The sequence below is a fragment of the Schistocerca nitens genome, chromosome 9 (assembly GCF_023898315.1).
Source record: "Schistocerca nitens isolate TAMUIC-IGC-003100 chromosome 9, iqSchNite1.1, whole genome shotgun sequence".
Classification (NCBI taxonomy): Eukaryota; Metazoa; Arthropoda; class Insecta; order Orthoptera; family Acrididae; genus Schistocerca; species Schistocerca nitens.
In genome coordinates, this window is record NC_064622.1 from 97,308,185 (window position 1) to 97,330,778 (window position 22,594).

The window sequence follows — 22,594 nt, forward strand, 5'->3', positions numbered from 1 at the left end:
TTAAAAATTCGAAATTAGCCCTGTCGCTGCCATGACGCCGTCTGCGCCGTGTGGCCTCAAGATACTGTGTAATAACTGCCGAGATTTGTTACGGTTTTCTCTGTCTTTCTGCTTAAATGAATTTTTAAAAAAGAATTTCTTCATGAAATCGCCTATGGTTCACGGAGATAATTGGCACAATCTCCACAAACCACGTTGTAACTTGTTGCATATAATGTAATTTGTATTACTGTATAATAACCGATATGTCTGAAATTACGATGTCTCATACAACAAGAGAGTTGTTAACGGGCAAATAAATTTATAGCAATTCGAATCACGGAACTAAATAGCAATGCTTGTTATATCACGAGATCTTTCTAGCTACAACACCTGGATAGGAAGCTATGTGTCTGACAAACTGCTACGGCATGTGGAACGACGATACATTCAATGATTATACATTTTTAATAAATAAGATATGACTGCACTACGCTATTTCTGCAGCTCTCTTACACAGCCAACAAAATAAAAATTCCTCGTCTATAAAAAGAATCGATGACATCTAAATCAATCTTTCAGTGTGGAATATGCGAATGTTGTTCTTTACATCTCTTTCACGGGGATAGTCAAGGAAAAGCTAGATTACTATACGCGGAAAGGAGTACGTATAGCTAAGAAATCCATTTCCACACTGCACCGACAAAATTAACTGTACGGTAAAAAAGGACCCTGCCTCACATACTTGACATTGAATTTTGCTAAAGATATGTGCTAAAAGCATGGCAGTCTATATGCTGAAGTACTAAACCCAGAGCTAATACCAGCTGTACATCTGGTCACGCCGAATCACAATGTGACACCTCTGTAGAATATATTACCAGTTAGTAACATAATATAACATGGTACTCGAAATGGAGGTTTCGCCTCCAATCGATTTACAAGCATCATGGTATGGAACGAGAAAAACATAGTTTCTAGCATTATTTTACACCTGTCGTGATCGGGATTTGAACCTAGGATATTGCGGTCACATCACAATTCTCCCACATCTATGTAAGCTCGACTACTCTCAAAATTATTCCGTAACAGAATGTTTGAAATGTACATATACATATTTAATATTATTTCCATGATTTTAAACTTTATAATTACATAGATGTATTCTTTTAATTGACATGTATTTCGTAAATTTCAAACAAACTGGGACCTACAAAGTTCCTCATTTTCGTTCCCAAGCTTATGACGTAAATGGCGGAAGGACACATGGACGACACACCTTATTGACGAACTATTTTCAGTGTTGGCGGGCGCGGCCATCTTAGATATCTCTGTAATAGTGGTCGGTCCGCACATCGCGTTGTAAATCCTAGTACATCAACCATGTCGGAAAGAGATGATAACGTATACAAAGCCAAACTGGCGGAACAGGCTGAAAGATATGACGGTAAGTAAATAGCTTTTATTCTCCGCAGTATGTATTATATTACATATGTATGTAAAGATGCCGACGGTACTTCGTGTGCTGAAGAAGAGTTGCCACCGACCGAAGAGCATAGAGACCAACGGAAGCAGTTTGATATAAAACTGAAATATGTTTGTAATCCGATGGTTTACATTCATTTGAAACAAAAAGTAGGAATTTAGTTTTTCTACATATCCGAGATACATAAATGAAGTGATCAGAGTGGGCAAGGCCCAGGGATCGATGCGTCATCACTCGAAGGAGATGGTATTGAAAATTTCGTATTGCAAGAGCATTGGTATCCATGAATTTAGTTACTTGCGCCGCAGTTGTAATTTCTATCGCCAAATAAAGATTTTAAGCATTACGATTGTAAGAAACTAATCTAGAAGTGCAGGTAGTTGCAGTAAGGTGCTTTCGAGGTTTTACTGCGTTTTAAAATTTACAAATTTTGGAACAACAAATTGGGCTAGTATTCTTCATTATATCAATACTTTTACGTGCCGGAATTGTTGGCTTCAATCAAATGGTACATTAGAAGCTTAATGACCTGCTTTCGGCACTAGCAGCGCGTGTGAAGATTGCGTGTGCGGCAATGAAGTTAACGTTTGCGGCTACACATGCCATAGTATTCGGAGTATGTCTGTTAAAAAAATCAGTCTTAAGAAATCTGCTTCTATGGAGTTAATAGTTATAGTGAAAAGTGCCGAAAAAATTTTACTCATACTGTATCTGACATGCGTAAGGTATGGTACGGCAAACAGTTTTGTTGCCATGGATACTGAGGGTACAATACTGTATTGTATTGATCTTCTACATCATTGCGGTTTATTTCCTTAATTATTTCACCTTAAATTGAAAACACAAGCCCGAAACAGACTTAAATGCTATTTTCTTCTGAAAAAGGACTCGACGAGCGGACTATGGTATCGAATGCACTTTCCTTCGCAACTAGCCACTTGAAGTATTGTTTGTAATGGTTTACCAAGCATTACATTTTTTTTCCCCTGGAAAAAATATACCCAATAAGGGAAAAATTTTGAGTCCTAGAATCATTGTTTCCTGAACTGGAATTTTTTCTAATCGCCAGTCTTCTTTTTGCAGAGATGGTGGAGGCCATGAAGAAAGTGGCATCACTAGACGTGGAGTTAACTGTTGAAGAACGAAATCTCCTGTCAGTCGCCTACAAGAATGTAATTGGGGCACGGCGTGCAAGCTGGAGGATAATAAGTTCTATTGAGCAGAAGGAGGAAAACAAAGGAGCAGAAGAAAAGCTTGAAATGATTAGAGGATATAGATCACAGGTTGGAAATTGTTATATGTAGTTTGAGTTGTGCTTTACGTTAAACCTTAACACTGTAATAATAGAACATTTGATTTAGGTGGAGAAAGAGTTAAAAGATATATGCTCTGATATCTTGGGAGTTTTGGATAAACATCTGATTCCCTGTGCATCCACAGGGGAGAGTAAAGTTTTCTACTACAAAATGTAAGTCGGTTTCTTAGCATCAGAGTCTTGAGCTTTGTGATTAATACCTTTGTAGAGCACTGTGCCGTGCATAATAATACACTAACCAACATTTGTTTTATGCAGGAAGGGAGATTACCATCGATATCTTGCAGAATTTGCCACGGGTAATGACAGGAAGGAAGCTGCCGAAAACTCCCTCGTTGCCTATAAGGCAGCCAGTGATATTGCAATGACAGAACTACCACCTACCCACCCTATTAGGTAAGATCTAAATCTTAGTATGTTAGAACTTGTTTGTGTGTAATTTTTCATGTGTGGAAATTAGTTTTCATTGTATTATATTTTCTAATTGTTTCAGGTTGGGCTTGGCACTGAATTTCTCTGTATTCTACTATGAGATTCTGAACTCGCCTGAAAGAGCCTGCAGGCTAGCAAAAGCCGCATTTGATGATGCGATTGCAGAGCTTGATACTCTTAGTGAAGAAAGCTACAAAGACTCAACACTAATCATGCAACTTCTGAGAGACAACCTGACGCTGTGGACATCTGACATGCAAGGCGACGGTACGCCACCTGAAGACAATCTGTTGGCAGCCTCCTGATTCCCAGGTCATTTTCCCACCTTTTCCCACTCCCTGCCATCAAATTCGCAACCAAAAGCAAACTGGTTTATTTGTAAGCAGATTCAGATTGCAGATATGGATGAAGGTTGTGGGTCGAAGTTGCAGCTTTTGGGGAATATTTTTGTTGAGTATTGGCAGAAATATTTTTTCATAACATATCAGGTAAAAATAAAGTGCCACAAGTAGAGGGGTCATTAGTTCATTAAGTTTTCTTTCTTCTATGTTGCCAGAAGGTACATAACGAACCCTGGCTGCTTAATATTGAAGACAAATTGTTTTCCTTCATTTGTGTTTATTGGTGTTAGTATTCCATGGTATTGATAATGAAAATTTAATGCCAATAATTACCATTCAGTGAAGAGAAAAAAATTGTCTTTGATAGATGTTAACTATTTTCTGATGAGGTGGTCAGCTATTGTGGGGAGGGTGAAATGAAATTTCGTGTCCACATTGGTGCAAATATACTGTAGCTTTCCGATTTGGATTCTTATCTTACCACAAATGTTTTAAAGCAAGTTTCAGTTCTTGAAGCAGGAAGGTCCATTATTTTTTCAGTCTGTCTCCCAAAAGTTGGTTCATCTTGTGTACCACTGCCGGTGTGGAATATTGAACTCTATACTACTACCCAGAACTGTGCCATGAGCCATGTTTCCAATTTATTTTCACTGATTTGAAGAGGCCGCACATAAAAACAATTTAAAGGTTTCCACCTAAGCTTTTGTTGACAAGTACTCACTTCATTACATATTACACAATTGGCCAATTTTGGCCTAACAGGTCATTTTCGTGTGCAGTATATATTGTAAAATTGACTGATTACATAACAGGGGGCTTAGTTGATGAGCGAGCAAATGCATAATGTGCAAGCATCAAAATTAAAACCATAATGCACTCACATTATTTACATCTGCCATTTTACAATTGTATCTCTGAGTGGCTCAAAGACTTCTTAAGTAACAGAACCCAGGATGTTGTCCTTTGCGGCTATAGCTAGTCAGAAACAAGGATATTGTCAGAAGTGCCCCAAGGAAGTGAGATAGGACTGCTGTTACTTTCTACACACATAAATGATCTAGTGGACAGGCAGGGTGAGCTGCAATGTGCAGCTGTTTTAAGATGATGCTGTGATATACCGGAAAGTTTTGCCATTGAGTCATCGTAGAAGGATACCAGATGACTAGGACAAAATTTGTAGGTGGTGTGATGACTGGCAGCTTGTTGTGAATGTAGAAAAACTTAAGTTAATGCAGATGAGTAGGAAAACAAACCCATAATGTTCAGATACAGGTAGTGTGCTGCTAGTCACACACACACACACACAGATTAAATATCTAGGTGTGATTTTGCAAAGTGATAATGAAATGGAACAAGCATGGAAGGCAAATGGTCGAATTCTCTTTATTGGGAGACTTTTAGGAAAGAGTGGTTCATTTTATGGAAATTGCATATAGTACATTAGTATGACCTATTCTTGAATACTGTTAGCGAAGTCCACCCCAGATGAGATTAAAATAAGACATTGGAGCAATTCAGACAGGATGCTAGACTTGTTATTGGTAGGTTTGAACAAGTGAATGTTATCGGGATGCTTCAGAAACTCAAATTGGAGGCATTCTTTTTTAGGAACATTGTTGAGAAAATTTAGGACAGGCATTTGAAGCTGGATGCTGAACAATTCTGCTGCCGCCAATGAACTTCTTGCCTAAGGTCTACGGATACAAGAGCAATTGGGACTCTTAAGAGTGCATATAGATGGTTGTGTTTACAGTGTTCTACTTGCAAGTGGAACAGGAAAGGAAGTGGTATCGGGTACCTTCTGCCACACACCATAACAGTGGCTTGTGAAGCATGTATGTAGGTGTATAGTAATTTTACAATGTAATGACACCTGCTGTGCTTAAAAATACCCGAAATTGAGCCAGCCATGCAAGATGTAAAAAGTAAATTCTTGTCAACAACAGCTGATGTGGAAATATGTCTTTTAGCAGGTAAACGACTGTGGTTACTGTATAGCAAGAAATTGATTGAGGGCGCACACACAGTTTGCGGAGTTTCTGCACAGTCAGTTTGTGTGTTGGTAAAATGGATGTCAGAAGGTGAACATTTGAATCCTGCTGGAACCACCTTTTATAACTATTGAGAATGCTACAAAAATAACCACCACCCCCTCTACAAATTTATATAACCTTACATTGATCCTTTTTGCCAGTATTGTTGATAGGGCATAATGTTGCAACTTGAAGAAACTTACAAAGTGATATTCATGGGGGGGGGGGGGTTGAACTTGTGGTTGTACGATTGTCACTTATTGCTTTCATTAAATCTGCCAATGATTAGTGTATGTGTAAAATACTGAATTCATGGTGAACTCTTGTCACCAAATAACTGGTTGGGTTAATAAGTTCAGCATTTGGGGAAGACAAGGATGTAGCAACTGCAGTAACACCATGCTGAATGAGACAAGGGATTTACTTTGTGGACATTGAGCTGTGAGTTAATGCAACAGTATTGTTTTGCTAAAATGTAACTGGTTTCATCGTTATACATTCAGAAATGAAAATCAGGGAGCTTTTAATTTTTAATGTTCTGCCTTTCCTGTCCCTTTCCCTACTGTACACTGTCCTATAACTGAGTATGTTATCATAGTGTACTAACTTTCCAATTAAAACATAGAGAATAGATTTTATGGTATTGTCTCGCAGTTCATAACTGGTAATCTTGAGAATTTCTGAAAATATGTTCAGTTTTATTGAGTAGTAGGGCATTGTAATAGAAGAAATGACACTTGAAGACCATCTTAATGGAGAAAGTGATTATGTGGTTAAAAGAAAGCCATGTTTAGTAACCTTACTGCTCATTACTTCTAGTTATTTAGAGCCCTACTCAAAGACTTCACACAAATTTTGTAATGTTTGTTTAGTTTAAAATATGTAGGGTGACCCAGAACTCTACAGACAAAACTGTCAACGGTGGTAGTATGGATCAAAAGGGGGAAAAATATCCAGTATACATTGGCTCTAATGTGCATATCTTAAAATTTATGAGCACTTGTTAAACTTCACTACTGTAAATCATCTTTTCTACCAAATAACTGCTCCTAACTCTTAAGGTATGCAGTTTAGATCCCATGTTTACTTGCCTTTTTTTCCTTAGTTTTTGTCCATTCTTTTGTCATAGCACTTAGTGATGCCAAATGTTTGGAGAAAAAAAATTGCTTAGAAAAAGGGGTGAGGGTGTGCACTAATATTTCCCTGACATTTTAACTTTGTATGATATTGACAAAAATTTGTTGTATTGGTATTTTTTCGATAATTCTGCTTTTTTTCCCCAGGTGAAACAGAGCAGAAAGAACAACTGCAAGATGTAGAAGATCAGGATGTGTCGTAACTTTTGTGCCATAAATTCTTAATTACATCAAAGAAAAGTTTAAAAACATCTTAACTCTGAACATCTTCATCTTGTTTTTCTGTGGTCAAAACCAAAATCGAATGGCTAAGTGATAATGGACACATGGCAAAACTTAATGTAAACAGATGTTGTGTGGGGAGGTTGTAAGAATCAACTGCTCTACCGGAACGCCCAGCAAATCAAGACGGAGGGTGGGGATGAAGATGAAGAGTAGTCATATGACAAATCTCACTGCTATAATTTTGCAACTAATACACTGTTACAGAAGAGAATACGACTTTTTTCTATGTCTGTGCGGCAGAAATCATATTTAGAATCGAGCCATTGCTATGTATAACATTTATCTGTATCACAGTATTAATAGGCGTGTAAAAAGTAATTTAAAACTAAGAATGTGGAATGGTTTTGTATACAAAATTCCTTTCAGGGTATACTTCTCAGTGGTGCCTCATTTATAGTTAGGAGAGGCAACTCCAGCAAACAGTGTTCCACCTTCTTAGTGTCGTCTTCATAGCTCATTGCCAGTGCAGGTTTGTTTTGTATTCAATTCCTAGTTATCATTCCAAAAGATTTGCATTTTGTTTGTATTGAGAGTATTAAAGTAATGGCCTCTGTTTTACATTTACCCTGTATATTAGACAAAAAGTGTGTATTAATGTAATTATTTATTGGTACTTAACGCCTACTTTTTTCCAGCCACGAATCCCATAATAGTAGTTAGTGGGACGGTAGCGTAGACTGATCTTGTCCTTAACACTTTCTCCTCATCCTTGCCCCAACCTGGCACATCCTGTTCAATGAAAGCTGAAACCATTTGCAGTTGGTCCTTGGCTTGTTCTATACAGGATATCTTCTGAAATGGGTGTGACTGCCTGATAGCAATACAAGAAGCAGAAAGATTTTCTTCTTAAACTTTGTATTTAACATGCTATATGTAGTACACCTACTAGATAAAGCTATGGAAATGCAATGAAAAAAATAAATGGAACTGATTTAATCCCTTGTGCTGTAGAGTTGTGATATTTTTTGTCACCCTGATGGAAGCTCCTGTAGTATCAGCATTTGTGATTTGTACTGAGGCTTCCTACCTACATCACAGTCTTCCTTCAGGGTGATGCTTACTGCCGAAGGTAGCTGTAAGTCATATGAGTGCCACGGTGGGCAGTGATAAACATCTGTATGCTGTAACAGTAGTGTACATTTTGTGTTGGTGTCTTCAGTTTTGAGTTGGCTCATGTACTTCAAGAAGTGGTGTTCAGCATTTCATGCTAAACTGTCAGATTTCTGTTTGTCATGAGTGTGACATGTATTTAAGTGTGCAGATTTTTTGCCTTGTCTGTTTAATCTTAGTTACAAAATTGTGTGTATGCATCTGAAAGAAAGTGGAGAGAGTTTGTGTAGTGCTTCTGTACCAGTATTTTTGCTTTGATTTACTTAATTTTTTATTGTGGTCCATATTGACTTTAAATTTGTTGATTTTGACCCAGCTGAATGCCACTGCTGTGAGGTAAAACTGTAACACTGCTTTGGACTTGCAAACAGTGCATTGGAAAATTTGTGTCCTGCAATGAAACACGAGTAAATACCTGTTGTTTCATAGCCATTGTACTTGCACATTATTATTTTGGCTTTATTTAATGTACAAAACTGTTAAAAGTGCATTTTTATCTGTTATAAATATGAATATTTTTCCGTGGAAGCAATTGTCTTGAATGTTATTTAAAAGCTACATTTGTATTTGTCTAGTTTATACAAATATATTCATTCTAGTGAACGTGTGTCTCTTGAATAATCCATCCATACCAAAACCTTTCAAATAATTTATTTTGAAGCACCTAGTTTTGTTTTCCCACATTTTTGAAAGGCTATGAAGAAAAATGAGATGGTACTTAACAAGGTGGTAGTGCATTTATAGCTACATCTGTGCTATAGTTGTTTAGCTTTTCCCTTAAAAAGCGTAATAAATTGCATTTTCAATAAAAACAAAACGTATTGACATCAGTTAAATGGAGATTAAAAGCCTTGAAAGGAGAATCAACTGAAGTGTTAATGGCATATTTTGTGGAGACATATTACCAAGCAATCAATGCCATACTGATACATTCCTTACATTGACAACGTACCCATCCGACATAAAAGAATGCCCCACAATAAGTATGGAAACCTTTTATAGCGGAGAAAGCTTGCTTGAAGAAAAGTGTACATGAAAATATATTTTCTTGCGAAATTAAACTTTTACGATTGTCGCAATTTACAAAGACAGCAGAAGTCAGCCCAAACACCGATTTGAAGTTGTTATATTACGAAGTGTTTATCGCAGCCGACAGTGATAAATACACTTCCTATCCATGTCTATATGCGAAATAATACGTCTACAGGGGCCCCATTAACCTACGGCTGTGACATACTTTCGAAACAAAGGACATGCGCCAATGCGCATCAATATCTCCAAAGAAATTTAATTACACGTAACGACTAAAAAGCAACTGAAATACGCAATTTTCCGTAGTGCAGCATTCCACAGCCTACTCTTTATCACACATACACTTCTATGTTCGAAAATACAGGTGCTGTATGATGTTCTCCCAGCTGATCACGTGACAATGTTTACCAAGATGGCAGACCGTTAGTTGAATGCCTGAGGCTCATCAGTAACAGATAGAATGACTATTGTAACGAAGTGTTAGCTCCATAAATTGGTTTTAATGGCTTTTGAAAAACAGCTGTTTCGGCCGCGGTTTTGTAGTAGAGGAATTTCTGGGATGGTGCGATTTATGAGGTACGTAAAGGGCTGTTACTTTCATGTTGCGCTTTCTCGCAACTGAAATGGAACAAAAGACCAGCCTTAGTGGTACAAAAATTAGATTTTTGTTTACGTCAATACTGAAGTCTCAGCACCGGTGACATACATATCTGTGTCACATGTTTCTCGTGCTTCCTGCAATTCCCACTGTAATTTCCACGATGATGCATATCAAATTATAGTGTTCCAACTGACAGCTGTTTGTCCATAACATTAACGAAAACGAAACTTTACAGGTGCTAGCAAAGCCGCAGGCGGGCCTTGCGATGGCCACCCCGGCCGATTATCAGTGGTAAGAAATGCAAATCATTCAGTTACTTTAATACCTTACCCAGTTACAGAACAGCTTCGTGTTTTGTTTTTAGTCCTTCAAGGATGTCAACATAATATTTTTTTACATGCTCCTCTGTGTTGTGTACAATGAAAAGGGTCGACATTATTACACTTTTTCTCCTCGCTTTCGTAGGGCATATTCCATAATGGATTCGTCGAGAGTTTCGACGTTCCTTATATCAATCCTGCTCATCGTCTACGGAAGCTTCAGGTGAGTGATGAATGAGTTTTCCGTTTCGTTTAGTTTAGTTGCTAGTTTTGTAGTATCTCATAAATTAAGAAAGATTATGCTTTCCAGTCTCCTGTTCTTGGTATAAATTTTCTGTCGTCGCACCAAAACCGCATGGTTTTTATTTATTTATTTATTTATTTTTTTAAGTAGCCGTGTGTATAAAGCAGAATGTTGTCAATGTAACCTTGATTAATACGAGAGTGATACTTTCGTGTTTGTGGTAACAACTAGCCTTGCATTTTGTCATGGAGTTTTCAGTTAATTGGTGTGGAATAAAATTGTGCAATTCCACCATGACGTAGGTGAAAGAACTACTATTATCATTGACAACACTTATTATGTTCTGTTGTAGTCTTGTTTGTTTGCAAACCATTAGGTCCTATCTACCGTAAATCTTAATCTTTTGAATAATCACAAAATAATGTAATGTAACTATAGTTGACAGTTCACATTCATACATTTGTTTGCACAATTATTTGATGTGTAAGTGGAAAGTAGCTCATGGAACTCAATATATTAAATTTGTAAATGTCAATAACTTGACTTGGTAGGAGGCACTTGTGGATTGTGGCATTCATTCTGCAGACATTTATAAAGCATGTGTTGATATGTTGATGTTTATTATAATAAAGATCAGTCACTGCCGTTGCAGCCTGAATAGGTAAGGCTTGAAAATATAACCAGTAAGGTTTGGAACTAGTTTCCTAATATAAATGCAACTGTTGACTGAAACATCAGTTAACACTCTAAGAACTTTGCTTTTTAGTTCCTAATGAAAAGAGCATTAAATATAGAGGGAACACACATTTCAGGCTTTGCAACTAATCAATCTGGTACCATAACCATTATATCCCTTCTCATCCAGTCTGGTAAGTCTCCCCTGACCCGGGATTCTGGATATCTTTTATGAACTCTACTCCATTTCCTAAACCTCTCCAGTACTTTTCCTTCACTCCTCTTGTTTCCCCTTCAACCCTCCTGGCAGGAGGAGGAGTCACTGGCTCCAATTATATTGTCAAAAATCGATAATTTCATTGTTACATAACCATTATATGGAATTCATATCAATTAGCTTTCACCTACTCACTACCTAACTGTCATCTTCAACCTTACCTAGACCTCAGGCTATGCCTTGGATCAGTCTGCTGTCACAGCCAACATTTCAGTGGGAAACACTACCACACTCAAACCTTAATTTGATGTTGATTCACAAGATTAAGACCAAGGTACCTAATGATTGAAAATTAAAAGCACTGATAACTGTAAGTACAAACATGACGCTCAGAAAATAAAAACTGGGAAAGAATATAATTGGTAGTATTCACATTTGATTTGTAGATGAAAATGTAACTTACTTTCATTGATAGTATAATATTCTTAAGTAGTTCAAGAAGACTCCATGAGTATGGATAGTAAGCTGTAATAAAGCAAATGTTGACTTTCCCTGTACCTTTAAAATCTTCTCAGGTTGCATCTGGGCACAGCATTGAAATTCCTTGAAATTTTCATGATTTTTGCTCCTCTCATCTTCTGATGACGATGAGGAAGAAAAGAGTGATATTCATCAAAATGAATTTTGATGCAGCTCTGTGGGTGGAAGCCCAAGACTTCATAAACAGTAAGAATAATATTCAGAGTTAGTAGCCAAACATCATCCAGAGACCAGTTAGAAGACTTGTTTGTATCAGTTGGTTCAGTTACTCTTTCACGACATTTGTGTGTATCAGTAACAGGCAAAACTTTTCAGATTAACTGTGATATACATCATGTTAAAATGAGCAGAAAAATAATTACTGTTTAATAGTCTTTGCATCATGCTGCATGATTTGGAGCTTTCTTCAGTACCAAGGTTCAAAACTTTTAAATTGGTGACTCACTGACATGAAACAGGAAATTTTTATATTGCTAGAAATTTACTTTAAACAAATTCATCACTTTATCTATAACTGATCTAGATCTGGACATATTGAGATATTAGGGCTGTAAATTGGTAATATAAGTCAAGAGTTACACATCAGAAAGAGTTTCCATTCCTATAGCAAATATGCTCCTTCAGTTTACATACAGGGTGCATCCGAAAAGTTTGTTGAATGGTCTCAGAAAATCAAGGAAACAAGAGTTACAAAGAAAATGCCTTTACTGGCCTTCAAAGTAATCACCATTAGCTACAGGCACTATGCGTATCACTTCAGGCAGGGGAGTTACCTTCATAGTCTTGGATGTTATTGAATTTAGCATATGTCATAATTCAGGAGTAGGTAAGAAATGTGATTTTTTTTGTTTTCTCGAAAAAAAAATTCCTACCTTGAGATAGAGGCCTCCAAAGATGACGCTGCAAACACCATTTTGCAGATGTGAATCTTGGAAATTTTTTTAAAATGCTGTATCTCTGTAACTGTTCTAGATATTTTTTTATTTAAAAGATAATTGCATTATGATTACAATGGTGTCCTCCGTATGGACATATCTGTCGAAGTTCTTTTACTGTTGCCTTTTGAATTTTTTTATAATTTACAGAATTTTTTTTTTCTTTCAAAAATGCCAATCCAGAAAAGTTCAATTTTTTTCTTTTAATTAGTAACATGTAGTACTATATTCCTTGTAAGGGAGAGCTTCCACTGTTAAGTTGGGCTGGTTTTATTTTTAAAACATTTTTTTAGCTTTCAAGGGTAGCCTAATGTATGTCTTCACTGAAGTGATTTCTTACTAATTTCTTTGTTACAGTGTTTGTTTCTGTTGTCTTTGTTGCAGTATTTTCTATCACTTTCTTTGTTGCGGGTTATTTCTTAACACTTTCTTTGTTGCTGTTATTTCTTTTCACTTTCATTGTTGCAGTTATTTCTTACACTTTGTTGTATTTTCTTGTCAGTTTCTTTGTCGTTGTTCATTGCAGGTTTCTGTATTGTAGTTGTTCAGTGCTAATTTGCTTACTGAAGAGGCTTCTAAGACATCTAAGACCATCCCGCAAGTTCTGTGTTTTCATGAGGAATTTGCCAGTTGACACAGTTGCAGTGTGTTTTGTGAAAGGGCTGTTTGAATTGTCTTCTGACAGTGGCCACAGGAGAGTGACATGTGCTGACTATTTTGATATCTGTAAAAGAGTGATATATAAGACAAACAAAAAAATAGACTTTGTTCAGGTTGGGAATAAGTGTTCTCATTTGAAGACTGTTTCAAAGTGAAGATGTTTCCAGTGATGACTTCATGTGTTCTAAATGTTTTGACAGAATAACAGTATATGAACAAGGCGAAGCCTCCCATGGTGCAGATTTTGCATCAATAGAGGAAGAATGAAATACCCTGAATCACAAGCTCTATGCATCAAGAAAGTGCAGAGAAATTACTGAAGCTATGGAGGAATACACTAGAGCAAAACTGACCACACTCTTCAAAATAGACATTCCATCTTCAGAAGAAAACGAATCAAAGTACTCTTGAACCTCTTACCAGGAATTTTTCAAAAATATCAATTCAGCTACAGTGGAATGGTGCAAGTTTCAACTATTATTCCAGAGACATTTTCAAAGATAACAATTTTGAACAACATTCCATCAGTATCAAAGTAGACCTATATGGTAGACAAATCAAGAAATGTGAGGTCTGTAAAAGGGGTCTTTGGAGGACCAGATCCCTAATATGGTCATTCAGTAGAAGCAGCTCAAGTTCAGATAGTGCAGTCATTTTATCTGGAAGATAAATGGGACTGTTCTCCCCAGAGTGCTAACAAAAAAGACGAAGAAGAAGAGAGTGATATTCATCAAAATGATTTTTGATGCAGCTTTCTTTGAAGGTCAAAAAGTTGTGAGAGTTACGAGTTACATGACTCACAATATTAAAGAAACTTTCGTAATTTATAAGAGCAACTATACAACTTCACATATTGGAAGATAAAAATTTTATGCACTACAACCTAATGGGTAGTGCCACACCCACCTGTTTGAGTGTACTGCGATAATTTTGAACTTTACGTGGTAACTTTGAAGAACTTACTGGAGCACATGACATATGACACCTTGTTTGGGCGTGTGAAGTCATTAGTAGTCTGTGATGTAAAATGAGAGACTTGTTTGTTTCAAGAATGTGGTGACTGTCCTGGAAAGGGAGGACTGTCTTTACAGACACTTGCCCTGGAAGATGTAGCAGATAACTCTGCAGAAATTACATATTCTATGTGGGAGGAAAATAAACTAATCAAAAAAACTGTTGCCTTTGATAGTTTCATTGATGAACTTGGTAAATGGTCAGTGAAAGCAATAACACACCAGCATCTGAAGAAATTGCAACAATACCACATTGTAAAAGTTAAAGGGTTTGTACAGGCTGAAGAACTATGTTTAGTGCTTCACTGTGATTTTGCTGAGAACTGGTCTGTAATTCTCCCACAACAAGTACAAGGGTATCATTGGAGTGATGACAAGGTTTCAATTTTTGCAGGAGTGACATATTTTCAAAACAAGACCACAGGTGTTGCAGTTATGAGTGATGACACAGGACATGACTCAGCACATCTTTTGCTAGCAATGCACAGAATTCTTCAACTGCAAACAGGGACGGGGAAGATCATCATCATTTCTGATGGTGCTTCTAGTCATTTTAAAAATTGTTGCCAGCTGTTTGAATTGAGTAAGTTGCTTGTGCCAATTGACTGAGTATACAGTGCTACTGGTCACGGGAAGGGGTCTTGTGGTGGTGTAGGAGGCCGACTGAAGCACCATGCTACAAAACATAATCTTTCCAGACCAAATACAGCTGCAATTCAGAATGCTGGGGATTTTACAAGAGTCATGTAATCCATGATATTTTACACATCCACAGCCCTCAATCGTTTGTCCAAAGAGGAAATCGAAGATTTCTGTGATCAGAAAAAAAAGAGTGGTCCAAACAAACTACTCCTGTGAAAGGAATTCAGAAGACATTTATAGACTCAAAGTGATGGGCGAACTCATATTGCACGCACTTTAAAGAGCAACAAAGAAGAAATTTTATTTGTTCGGCCAACACCTCAGAAACAGCAGCATAACATTCAGATTCACAACCTGAGAAGAGGGGTGCTTGTGGCGTGTGTATGACTGTGGGTGGTGGATTGCCGAGATTATAGATACCAGTTATGAGTCAAATGAAATTGTAAAGAATTTTATGCTACCACATGGAATAGCAGCTGGATATAGGTTTCCAGCTGAAGGACAGCAACAACGCCATCAGTGCTCACTTCCTGTTCACAATATTTTGAAGACTGTAAGTGCTCCACTTCCTATTGGTTCAACAGGAAAGCATCACACTATATACTGAAGCAGTGGAACACATTTTTATTTCATTTACTGGCTAATTTCAGTACAAACCAGAGTGCATAGAAGTTGTATAAGTTGAAACCTTTTAAGTCTTTGGACCTTTCACGTACATTTTGTAACAATTTAAAATGCTTGAAAAATGAGTCTCTTACTCATATTTAAAAACTAAAATTATGTTAAATAAGGTTTTGTTTTGATTTTTATGAGATATATTTTTATGTGATACTAAAACAGGTTTTATGTATGGCAAAAATTTCAATTGTTTATAAAACCTGTTCAAACTAAAAGTGGAATCTCTCCTTTTCAGGGAATGTAGAACTAAATAGTACTAATAAACAGAAAAAAATCAAAATTTTTATGGATTGGCATTTTTGAAAAAAAAAATTCCATAAATTTTAAATAATTTCAGAATACTATAGCAAAAAAACGTTGACAGATAAATCCAAATGGAGGATTTCTTTGTAATCATAAAGCAATTATCTTTCAATTAAAAAAATCAAAATATGTAGAACTGTTCCAAAGATACGGCATTTTAAAATTTTTTCCAACATTCACATCTTCAAAATGGTATGTGCAGTGTCATTGTTGGAGGGCTGTATCTCAGAGCAGAAATTTTTTTGGAGAAAGCAAAAAAATATGTGTTCCTCACTTAGTCGTTCATTTTAACATTGCTAAGTTCAATAACATCCGAGACTATGAAGGTAAGATTTTTTCCTAGCCTGCCTGAATTGGTATGGGCTATGCCTACAACGCACTTCTGACAATGATTGTGAAGTTGTGGAACCTGTAGGCAAATACTTCCTTTGAAATCACTCAAAACACCATATTCATCCATTGTTAGATATCCATGTCTTGTTGCTGAACTTCCTCATTCAAAGAAGCTGACTTCAACATCTTCCATATTCTCCAGTTTCAGCTCCAGCTGACCTTCTTCTTCTTCTTCTTCTTCTTCTTCTTCTTCTTCCCCTCCGGCTTAAATTAGCCCTGAGAGGCTTTAGCTTCACAGGCATTGTGTATGACGATTGTGCTTGGAGCAATTCCACAAAAAACATTTGCTGATAGTTTCCAACTGCTTTACAACCAGTGTCAGAAGTGTGTTGTAGCTAATGGGGAGTACTTTGAAGACCAGTAGAGATATTTTGTTTGTCAGTCTTGTTTCCTTTATTTAGTGAGACCATTCGCCAATCTTCTCAGGTGTACCTTGTATTTGAAAAGCAGCAGCTACAGCTGTGTCTTCATTTCTTTCCTGTCATTTAAAACTAGGATTGGTCAGAAAACTAATTTTTAACCATTTTAAGTGCAGTCAACTGGGACAGCATTGGCATGTGGAACAAAAGGTTACCCAGGATCTGAGTAATTCATATTAATTTTGCAGGGAATAGTAAATAGTTTTGAGATTCCATGACAGACTGTTCTTGATTTTCTACTTGTCAGCACCCAACTAATGCTCTGCCTTTATTCAGCAAATTGAGACATTTGTCTGTGTATCATTTGTAATGCAAGTTCAGTTTGTGAAGATGTCCCTCTTTCTCGCTTGAGGTGGGATCTGTTGTTGCATGTCGTTGGACAAGTTTTGCCGGTATTGGAAAATATCTTGTGCTCTGTCAGGTTCCTAAACTAACCAGTAGAGGTGCCAGTGTTTCCATTGCACGCAGAGGATCTTTGATGATGGCTATTTTGCACATTTTCACCATTGTCATATTTATAGGTCATAATAGGTGTTTTTGTCTATTTTGGAGGGCATGAGTTTGTAGTAGTTGCTCATACATTCACGTCTGAGTAAAAACTACTTGTTTTGCTTCATAGAGTATGCAGTTGTATTTCAGGATCATTTTTGGTGTAAATATTATTTTTCATTTTGGTTTAATTGTATTGCATGGAAATTCTACACCAGGAATCTTCCTCAAATCGGGGCAACTGTGCTAGTTTAAAATTGCGCATTTTCCCCTACATTTTCCGAACTTGTTTTCAGCTCATGCATGTTTAGATTTGTTTTACATGTTGTCAAAATGCAAACATATACTAGGACCAGGTTGGGAGGGTGCATATATGAAAACTGTGACAATATTACTCTACAACTTTCTTTGTGTACAGTGGTATGTGGGGAAATCAGCAGAGGAAAAGCAGCAGAAACATGTAATATTCAGATCAGAATTATTTGAAATAAAGTAAAATGCCTTCATTCAAAAATACAGAAGTGCCTAGGTTGAATAATGATGGTGTAGTAGTCCTTGTTCCTTCTATAAAGCTGTAGAATTAAAAATTTCAAATCTTCGAACAACTGCTTATGGGAACAGTTTTTACTTCCAAAATCTGCAATGTGCAAGACATTATGGATGTAACTGATGCTCCCAGCAGTGAAATCTTGAGAAAATTAGCCTTCTCAAACAAATATTTCAGGATTTATTTCTTTTAACCCAAAGTGTGTGGATTTAAAGTTATCTGTGTAATGTGTTGAATATTTATCTGTGCATATCTTTCCAAAAAAGGCTTTTCATAATTTAAAGTACCATTTCTATTGAATTTTTTTAGTGATTCCGTTTATTTCAACACAGCTGACAAATTTCCAGGACTACTTCAACATCACTGCGTTTTATCTTTATAACACACAAACTTTTTTTTTTAATCTACCAGTTTCCAAAAATTATGAAACTAGAGATGAAGGCTAATGATTTTTATGCACTTTCGTACACAGCACTGCAAATAAAGGAAAAAATGTGGCAAAGTTGCCCCTGTTGATAGTACATGTTGATTGGACTCTTGACTAATTAACGTATTAAATGTGGATTGAGTTGAAATTGATCATTGAACTGTAATTGTTGGGAAATAAATCTCCAGCTGAAATGAAGAGAGTCTTGCTTCCTTCACCTTAAGTTCATTTGACAGATAACATCTATTTTTGGACTAAACCCTGCTGTGTTAGGTATAGTAATTCCTCTGTTTCTATTTGTCTCTATATAACTGAACACAAATTTTAAAAAATTATCCTCTTGTTTCAGTAGTGCCATTCTGATCATTTGTTTTAGGCCGCCAAAACAAATTGTCATTCCTACATATTTATACAGCAAATATAATTTGCCAAGTCTTTCCTCATGTTTACTACAAATGAAGCTGGGAAGACTACATATGCAGGTCGTGGAGCCAAAAAACAAACAAGGCAAAAATATCAACAAAATATGGAACTGATATTAAAATGCGGCTTAGGAATGGAGTGTAGAAGCACAGTTACTTAGTTCCATACTTCATGGATTATTTGTATGATAAATTGTACTGATGTGGAACAAGTCATTTCACACTAAAGTAAGAAATTAATTTGGAAATACAGCTGCATGCTGACCATTTTGTTAAACATACACATTTGATTTAGTACTGCAAATTCCCAACCTTTATGAATTACAATAACAGAAATTATTCTACAAAATAGGAGTTATCAGGGAGAAAGGTTTCCAGTTTTCCAGATTTCACTTTGCTGTAGGTCAGACATTTTATATTACTGGATAAGTGATAAAAATTTTAGTTGCATTATTGTGCACTCCTTGTGGTGCCAAAACCAACCTCAATGTGGAATAATGAGTGCTTTTTTTCGTTGTGGTATTGTAATTGTGTACAGAATTGTTCCTTTTGAACTGTAAATGATTACTTGCAACACATTTCATGAGGGAATAAATATACTGTTAACCAGTAGTCAGAATGCCCAATTCCTTAAACAGATGTCTACAAGAAAACTGTCGGTGAGCACCACGTATTATTCTTACAGTACTTTTTTGAGCAGTGGAGACTTTCTTTTCTGCAAGTAACATCTTCAAGCACTTGCTGAGGTGTTTACATTAGAACAAAAATTTGTGCACATTTACTTCTGCAAGTCACTTGGGCAAGTTAATTTCAGCAAGTTGCTGCAAGTACTTGCAGAAATGTTTCAGCTAGAGATGCATCATGAGATTGGCAAGTGGATGTTTACAGTATCATGCTAAAAGCCAGGCCAGAAACCATTGTTGTTGCATTATTATGAGGGATTTTCAGTAAGTGATGCAACATTTCTTTTTGGCCAATTTCAGTTGAAAAAAATGCGGAATTTGTTGTGAAACGTAGTGGAATATTCCCGCTTCAGCACCTATTGTTTCACGAAGTTCGATAGGTGGCAGTGCTATATGCAGCTTTCAAAATGGCGTGTGCAACATAGGTGCATTCCAAGTAGAGGGCTTTTATTAAATTTCTTTTGCTGGAAAACAGACTCATAGGCACTAGCAGAATGTCTACGGAAACCTGGCAGTCAACAAAACCACAGCGTCAGACAAGTCTGCGCACATGAGAGGAACTCGCAAGACTTGATTGGACTGTACTGCATCCACCCTACAGCCCGGATCACAAATCTTCCGGCTTCCATCTGTTTGGCCCACTGAAGGATGCACTGCACAGGAAGCAGTATGTCTATGATAGGGAAGTTATTGATGCAGCAAGACATTGGCTCCAAAGTGAACCACTACAATGGTACCTTGTGGGCATTCAGGCCCTCTCCGTAAGGTGGCGTAAGGCCATCACAATGAATGGAGATTATGTTGAAAAAATAGGGCTTTGTAACCAAAAGAGTAGGGAATAATCTGCTGTATTGAAATCCTGACTAAAATCAACCTGATTTCAGAAAAAAAGTGTTGCATTACTTATTGAATGTCCCTCGTATTATTGAAGAAAAATTGTGACAATAATCAATAAGTTAAAAAGAAAAGGAAATGTTTGAGTGAAGGAGTGGATATGGAGGTGTATATATTTATCAGGAAACACACCTGAATGAGTTAAAATCAGATGATTAAAGTCAGATTGAAAACTTTGAGAATATCATGTGCAAATTGCAAAAAACTCTTGTCTGTTGTACAATAAAATATTCAAAACCAGGACACAAAAATGCTGCAAACTAGGTCACCAAGAGATGGTCTTTAATTAATCTTCAGTTTTGGCAAACCTTATTTATTGCAAATGTAATGTGTGTATGTTTATGCTAAGATAAAAAATCAACTAAAATTTTAAGACCTATTTAGACGCATTCTTTCCCTTCTGGTGAAACACAATAGTCAGTTAATTTTTTCAACACTTTCTTGGCTGACGGTGGCCAAATATATACGTTTATGGGTTCTTGTGGTACATTTGTTTGGTTATTCTGTCCTTGTGCTGTTCTACTTTTGGACACTGACCTCGTCATCCCATTATTGAACACACAGAACTTCCAGCAACTGGCAAGTTCGGCAAGTATTCGCAGCAAAATGCAAGAAACTGTTTCCACTAACTTGTGAAAGCTGCTTCTGCAAGTAGACAGAACTTGCAGAAATCAACTTGCTTGGTGTGTTTCCAAAGCAAACAGCTTGCAGAAGTAGCTTCTGCAAGGCTTAGATAAGTTTGCAGTAGGGGACACACATCTTTAAAGATAAGTTATCCCAGGACATTATTCCATATGACATTATTTAATGAATGCAAAATATCTCTGTTGATCCATCGTGGATATGGTACAGTGGCCAGTCAGATATTCAACAAAGAAAAATCACCAGACAGTCGTATGTCTTCGTAATTTCTTTTATTTAGGGGACCAATTTCCACATCTCATTAATGCTATCTTCGGGCCCCTAGGCACTCCATGTATATACAGTCAGATATATCGATGCTTGCATAACTGGAGCCATCAATCTGGATTCTGTGAATTTGTTTTTGTTGTGTTTATATTGAAGACTTGACAACAACTCAAGTTAAGCCTTTGAAGTAAACACTCCTAACGTGAATTCACGGAATACAGTTATTGATACGTGAATGCAGCCTTTCCCGGTGTATACTGCTGATGAAATCTTCTCGGGCTTCCATCTGGGTAGCTGCATTAAAAATCCACGATGTTTCGATGGGTATCATCCTCATCATCTTGGGCAAAGTATCCCCCCCCCCCTCCCCCGCCAGAAGATGATGAGAATGAAACTCATCGAAACATCAAGGATTTTCGACGCAGCTACCCGGATGGAAGCCTGAGAAGATTTCATCTACAGTTATTGATACCTCCAGTTCTGCAAGTATCAATGTATCTGATTGTCTATACGTGGAGTGCATAGGGGACCCGAAGATAGCATTAATGAGATACAGAAACTGGTCGTGTAAATAAAAGAAATTCTGAAAACGTAACGGCTGTTTGGCGATTTTTCTTTTTTAAACATGCAATATATGTGCTTTCACTGATTTATGTCTCCCCAAGATTTGAAGTGATTGCAAGTGCAAATATGGCTGAACTAAATTGTTTTAGATGTTTCAGAATGCACTTTTTCCAGTTTAAATTCTCATTCATGTGGACACCTAAAATTTTTGAAGTTTCCACCCTGTGTGTCATTTCCTTACCATGTGTTACACTTACGTTGGTTTACTACCTTGAGATGTGCAGAACTGAATAGGTTGTGTCTTTTTGAAATTGAGAGTGAGACCATTTGCAGAAAACCGGTCAATGACACTTATTAAGAAAGCTGTTTATAGTTTCTTCTGTTGCTATATTATACTTGAATTGATTACGATATTAGAGTCATCTGCAAAAGTAACTGCTTGTCGCGTATTAGTGAAATTTTTTTTTACATATTTGAGGAACAATAGCAGACTTAAAATTGAGCTTTCGGAACCCCACATGTGATTTCTCCCCGGTTAGAAGAATATCCCCGATTAAACTGGTTGAATTACTGCATGTAACATTCTGCATTCTTTTGGATAAATATGACATTGTCTAATTGTTGATTATACAATAAGTGCATAAAACCTCAATGTATCTAGGAAAATGTTGTAATTTACACAGCCAGATGCCTTAGATGGATCATAGAAAATACTTCAGTGCTATTTTGTTATGTAATGTGAGTAAGATTCGGTGAGTGAACTTGTAAATGGCATTCTTAGTTGAGCAACTCTTCTGAAATCAAAACTTAATTTACCGAAGATACTATTGTTACTCAGGTGGGACACTTGTTGACACAGCCACACAATTG

General features: G+C 36.8%; 2 protein-coding genes across 2 annotated transcripts in view; both read left to right on the forward strand.

The window, feature by feature from the left end:
* Positions 1-1,267: 1,267 nt before the first annotated feature.
* On the forward strand, positions 1,268-8,720 carry LOC126202999 (14-3-3 protein epsilon). Its single transcript, XM_049937197.1, has 6 exons — positions 1,268-1,426; positions 2,549-2,748; positions 2,827-2,933; positions 3,039-3,176; positions 3,274-3,479; positions 6,870-8,720. Exons 1-6 carry the CDS (start codon positions 1,363-1,365, stop codon positions 6,923-6,925), a joined length of 771 nt encoding a protein of 256 aa, XP_049793154.1. The 5' UTR covers positions 1,268-1,362; the 3' UTR covers positions 6,926-8,720.
* An 837-nt stretch (positions 8,721-9,557) lies between these two features.
* Positions 9,558-22,594, forward strand: part of LOC126203275 (signal peptide peptidase-like 3) — a 99,084-nt gene continuing 86,047 nt past the window's right edge. Inside the window, exons 1-3 of the mRNA XM_049937531.1 lie at positions 9,558-9,725; positions 9,986-10,041; positions 10,216-10,293. Coding sequence (XP_049793488.1) covers positions 10,016-10,041; positions 10,216-10,293 — 104 coding nt within the window. The 5' untranslated portion in view covers positions 9,558-9,725; positions 9,986-10,015. The remainder of the gene's footprint in view (positions 9,726-9,985; positions 10,042-10,215; positions 10,294-22,594) is intronic.

Coding starts and splice junctions, on each gene's coding strand:
- LOC126202999 (XM_049937197.1), top strand. CDS start 1,363: ATGTCGGAAAGAGATGATAACGTATACAAAGCCAAACTGGCGGAACAG. Junction 1,427..2,548: donor ACAGGCTGAAAGATATGACG/GTAAGTAAATAG, acceptor TTCTTTTTGCAG/AGATGGTGGAGGCCATGAAG. Junction 2,749..2,826: donor TTAGAGGATATAGATCACAG/GTTGGAAATTGT, acceptor CATTTGATTTAG/GTGGAGAAAGAGTTAAAAGA.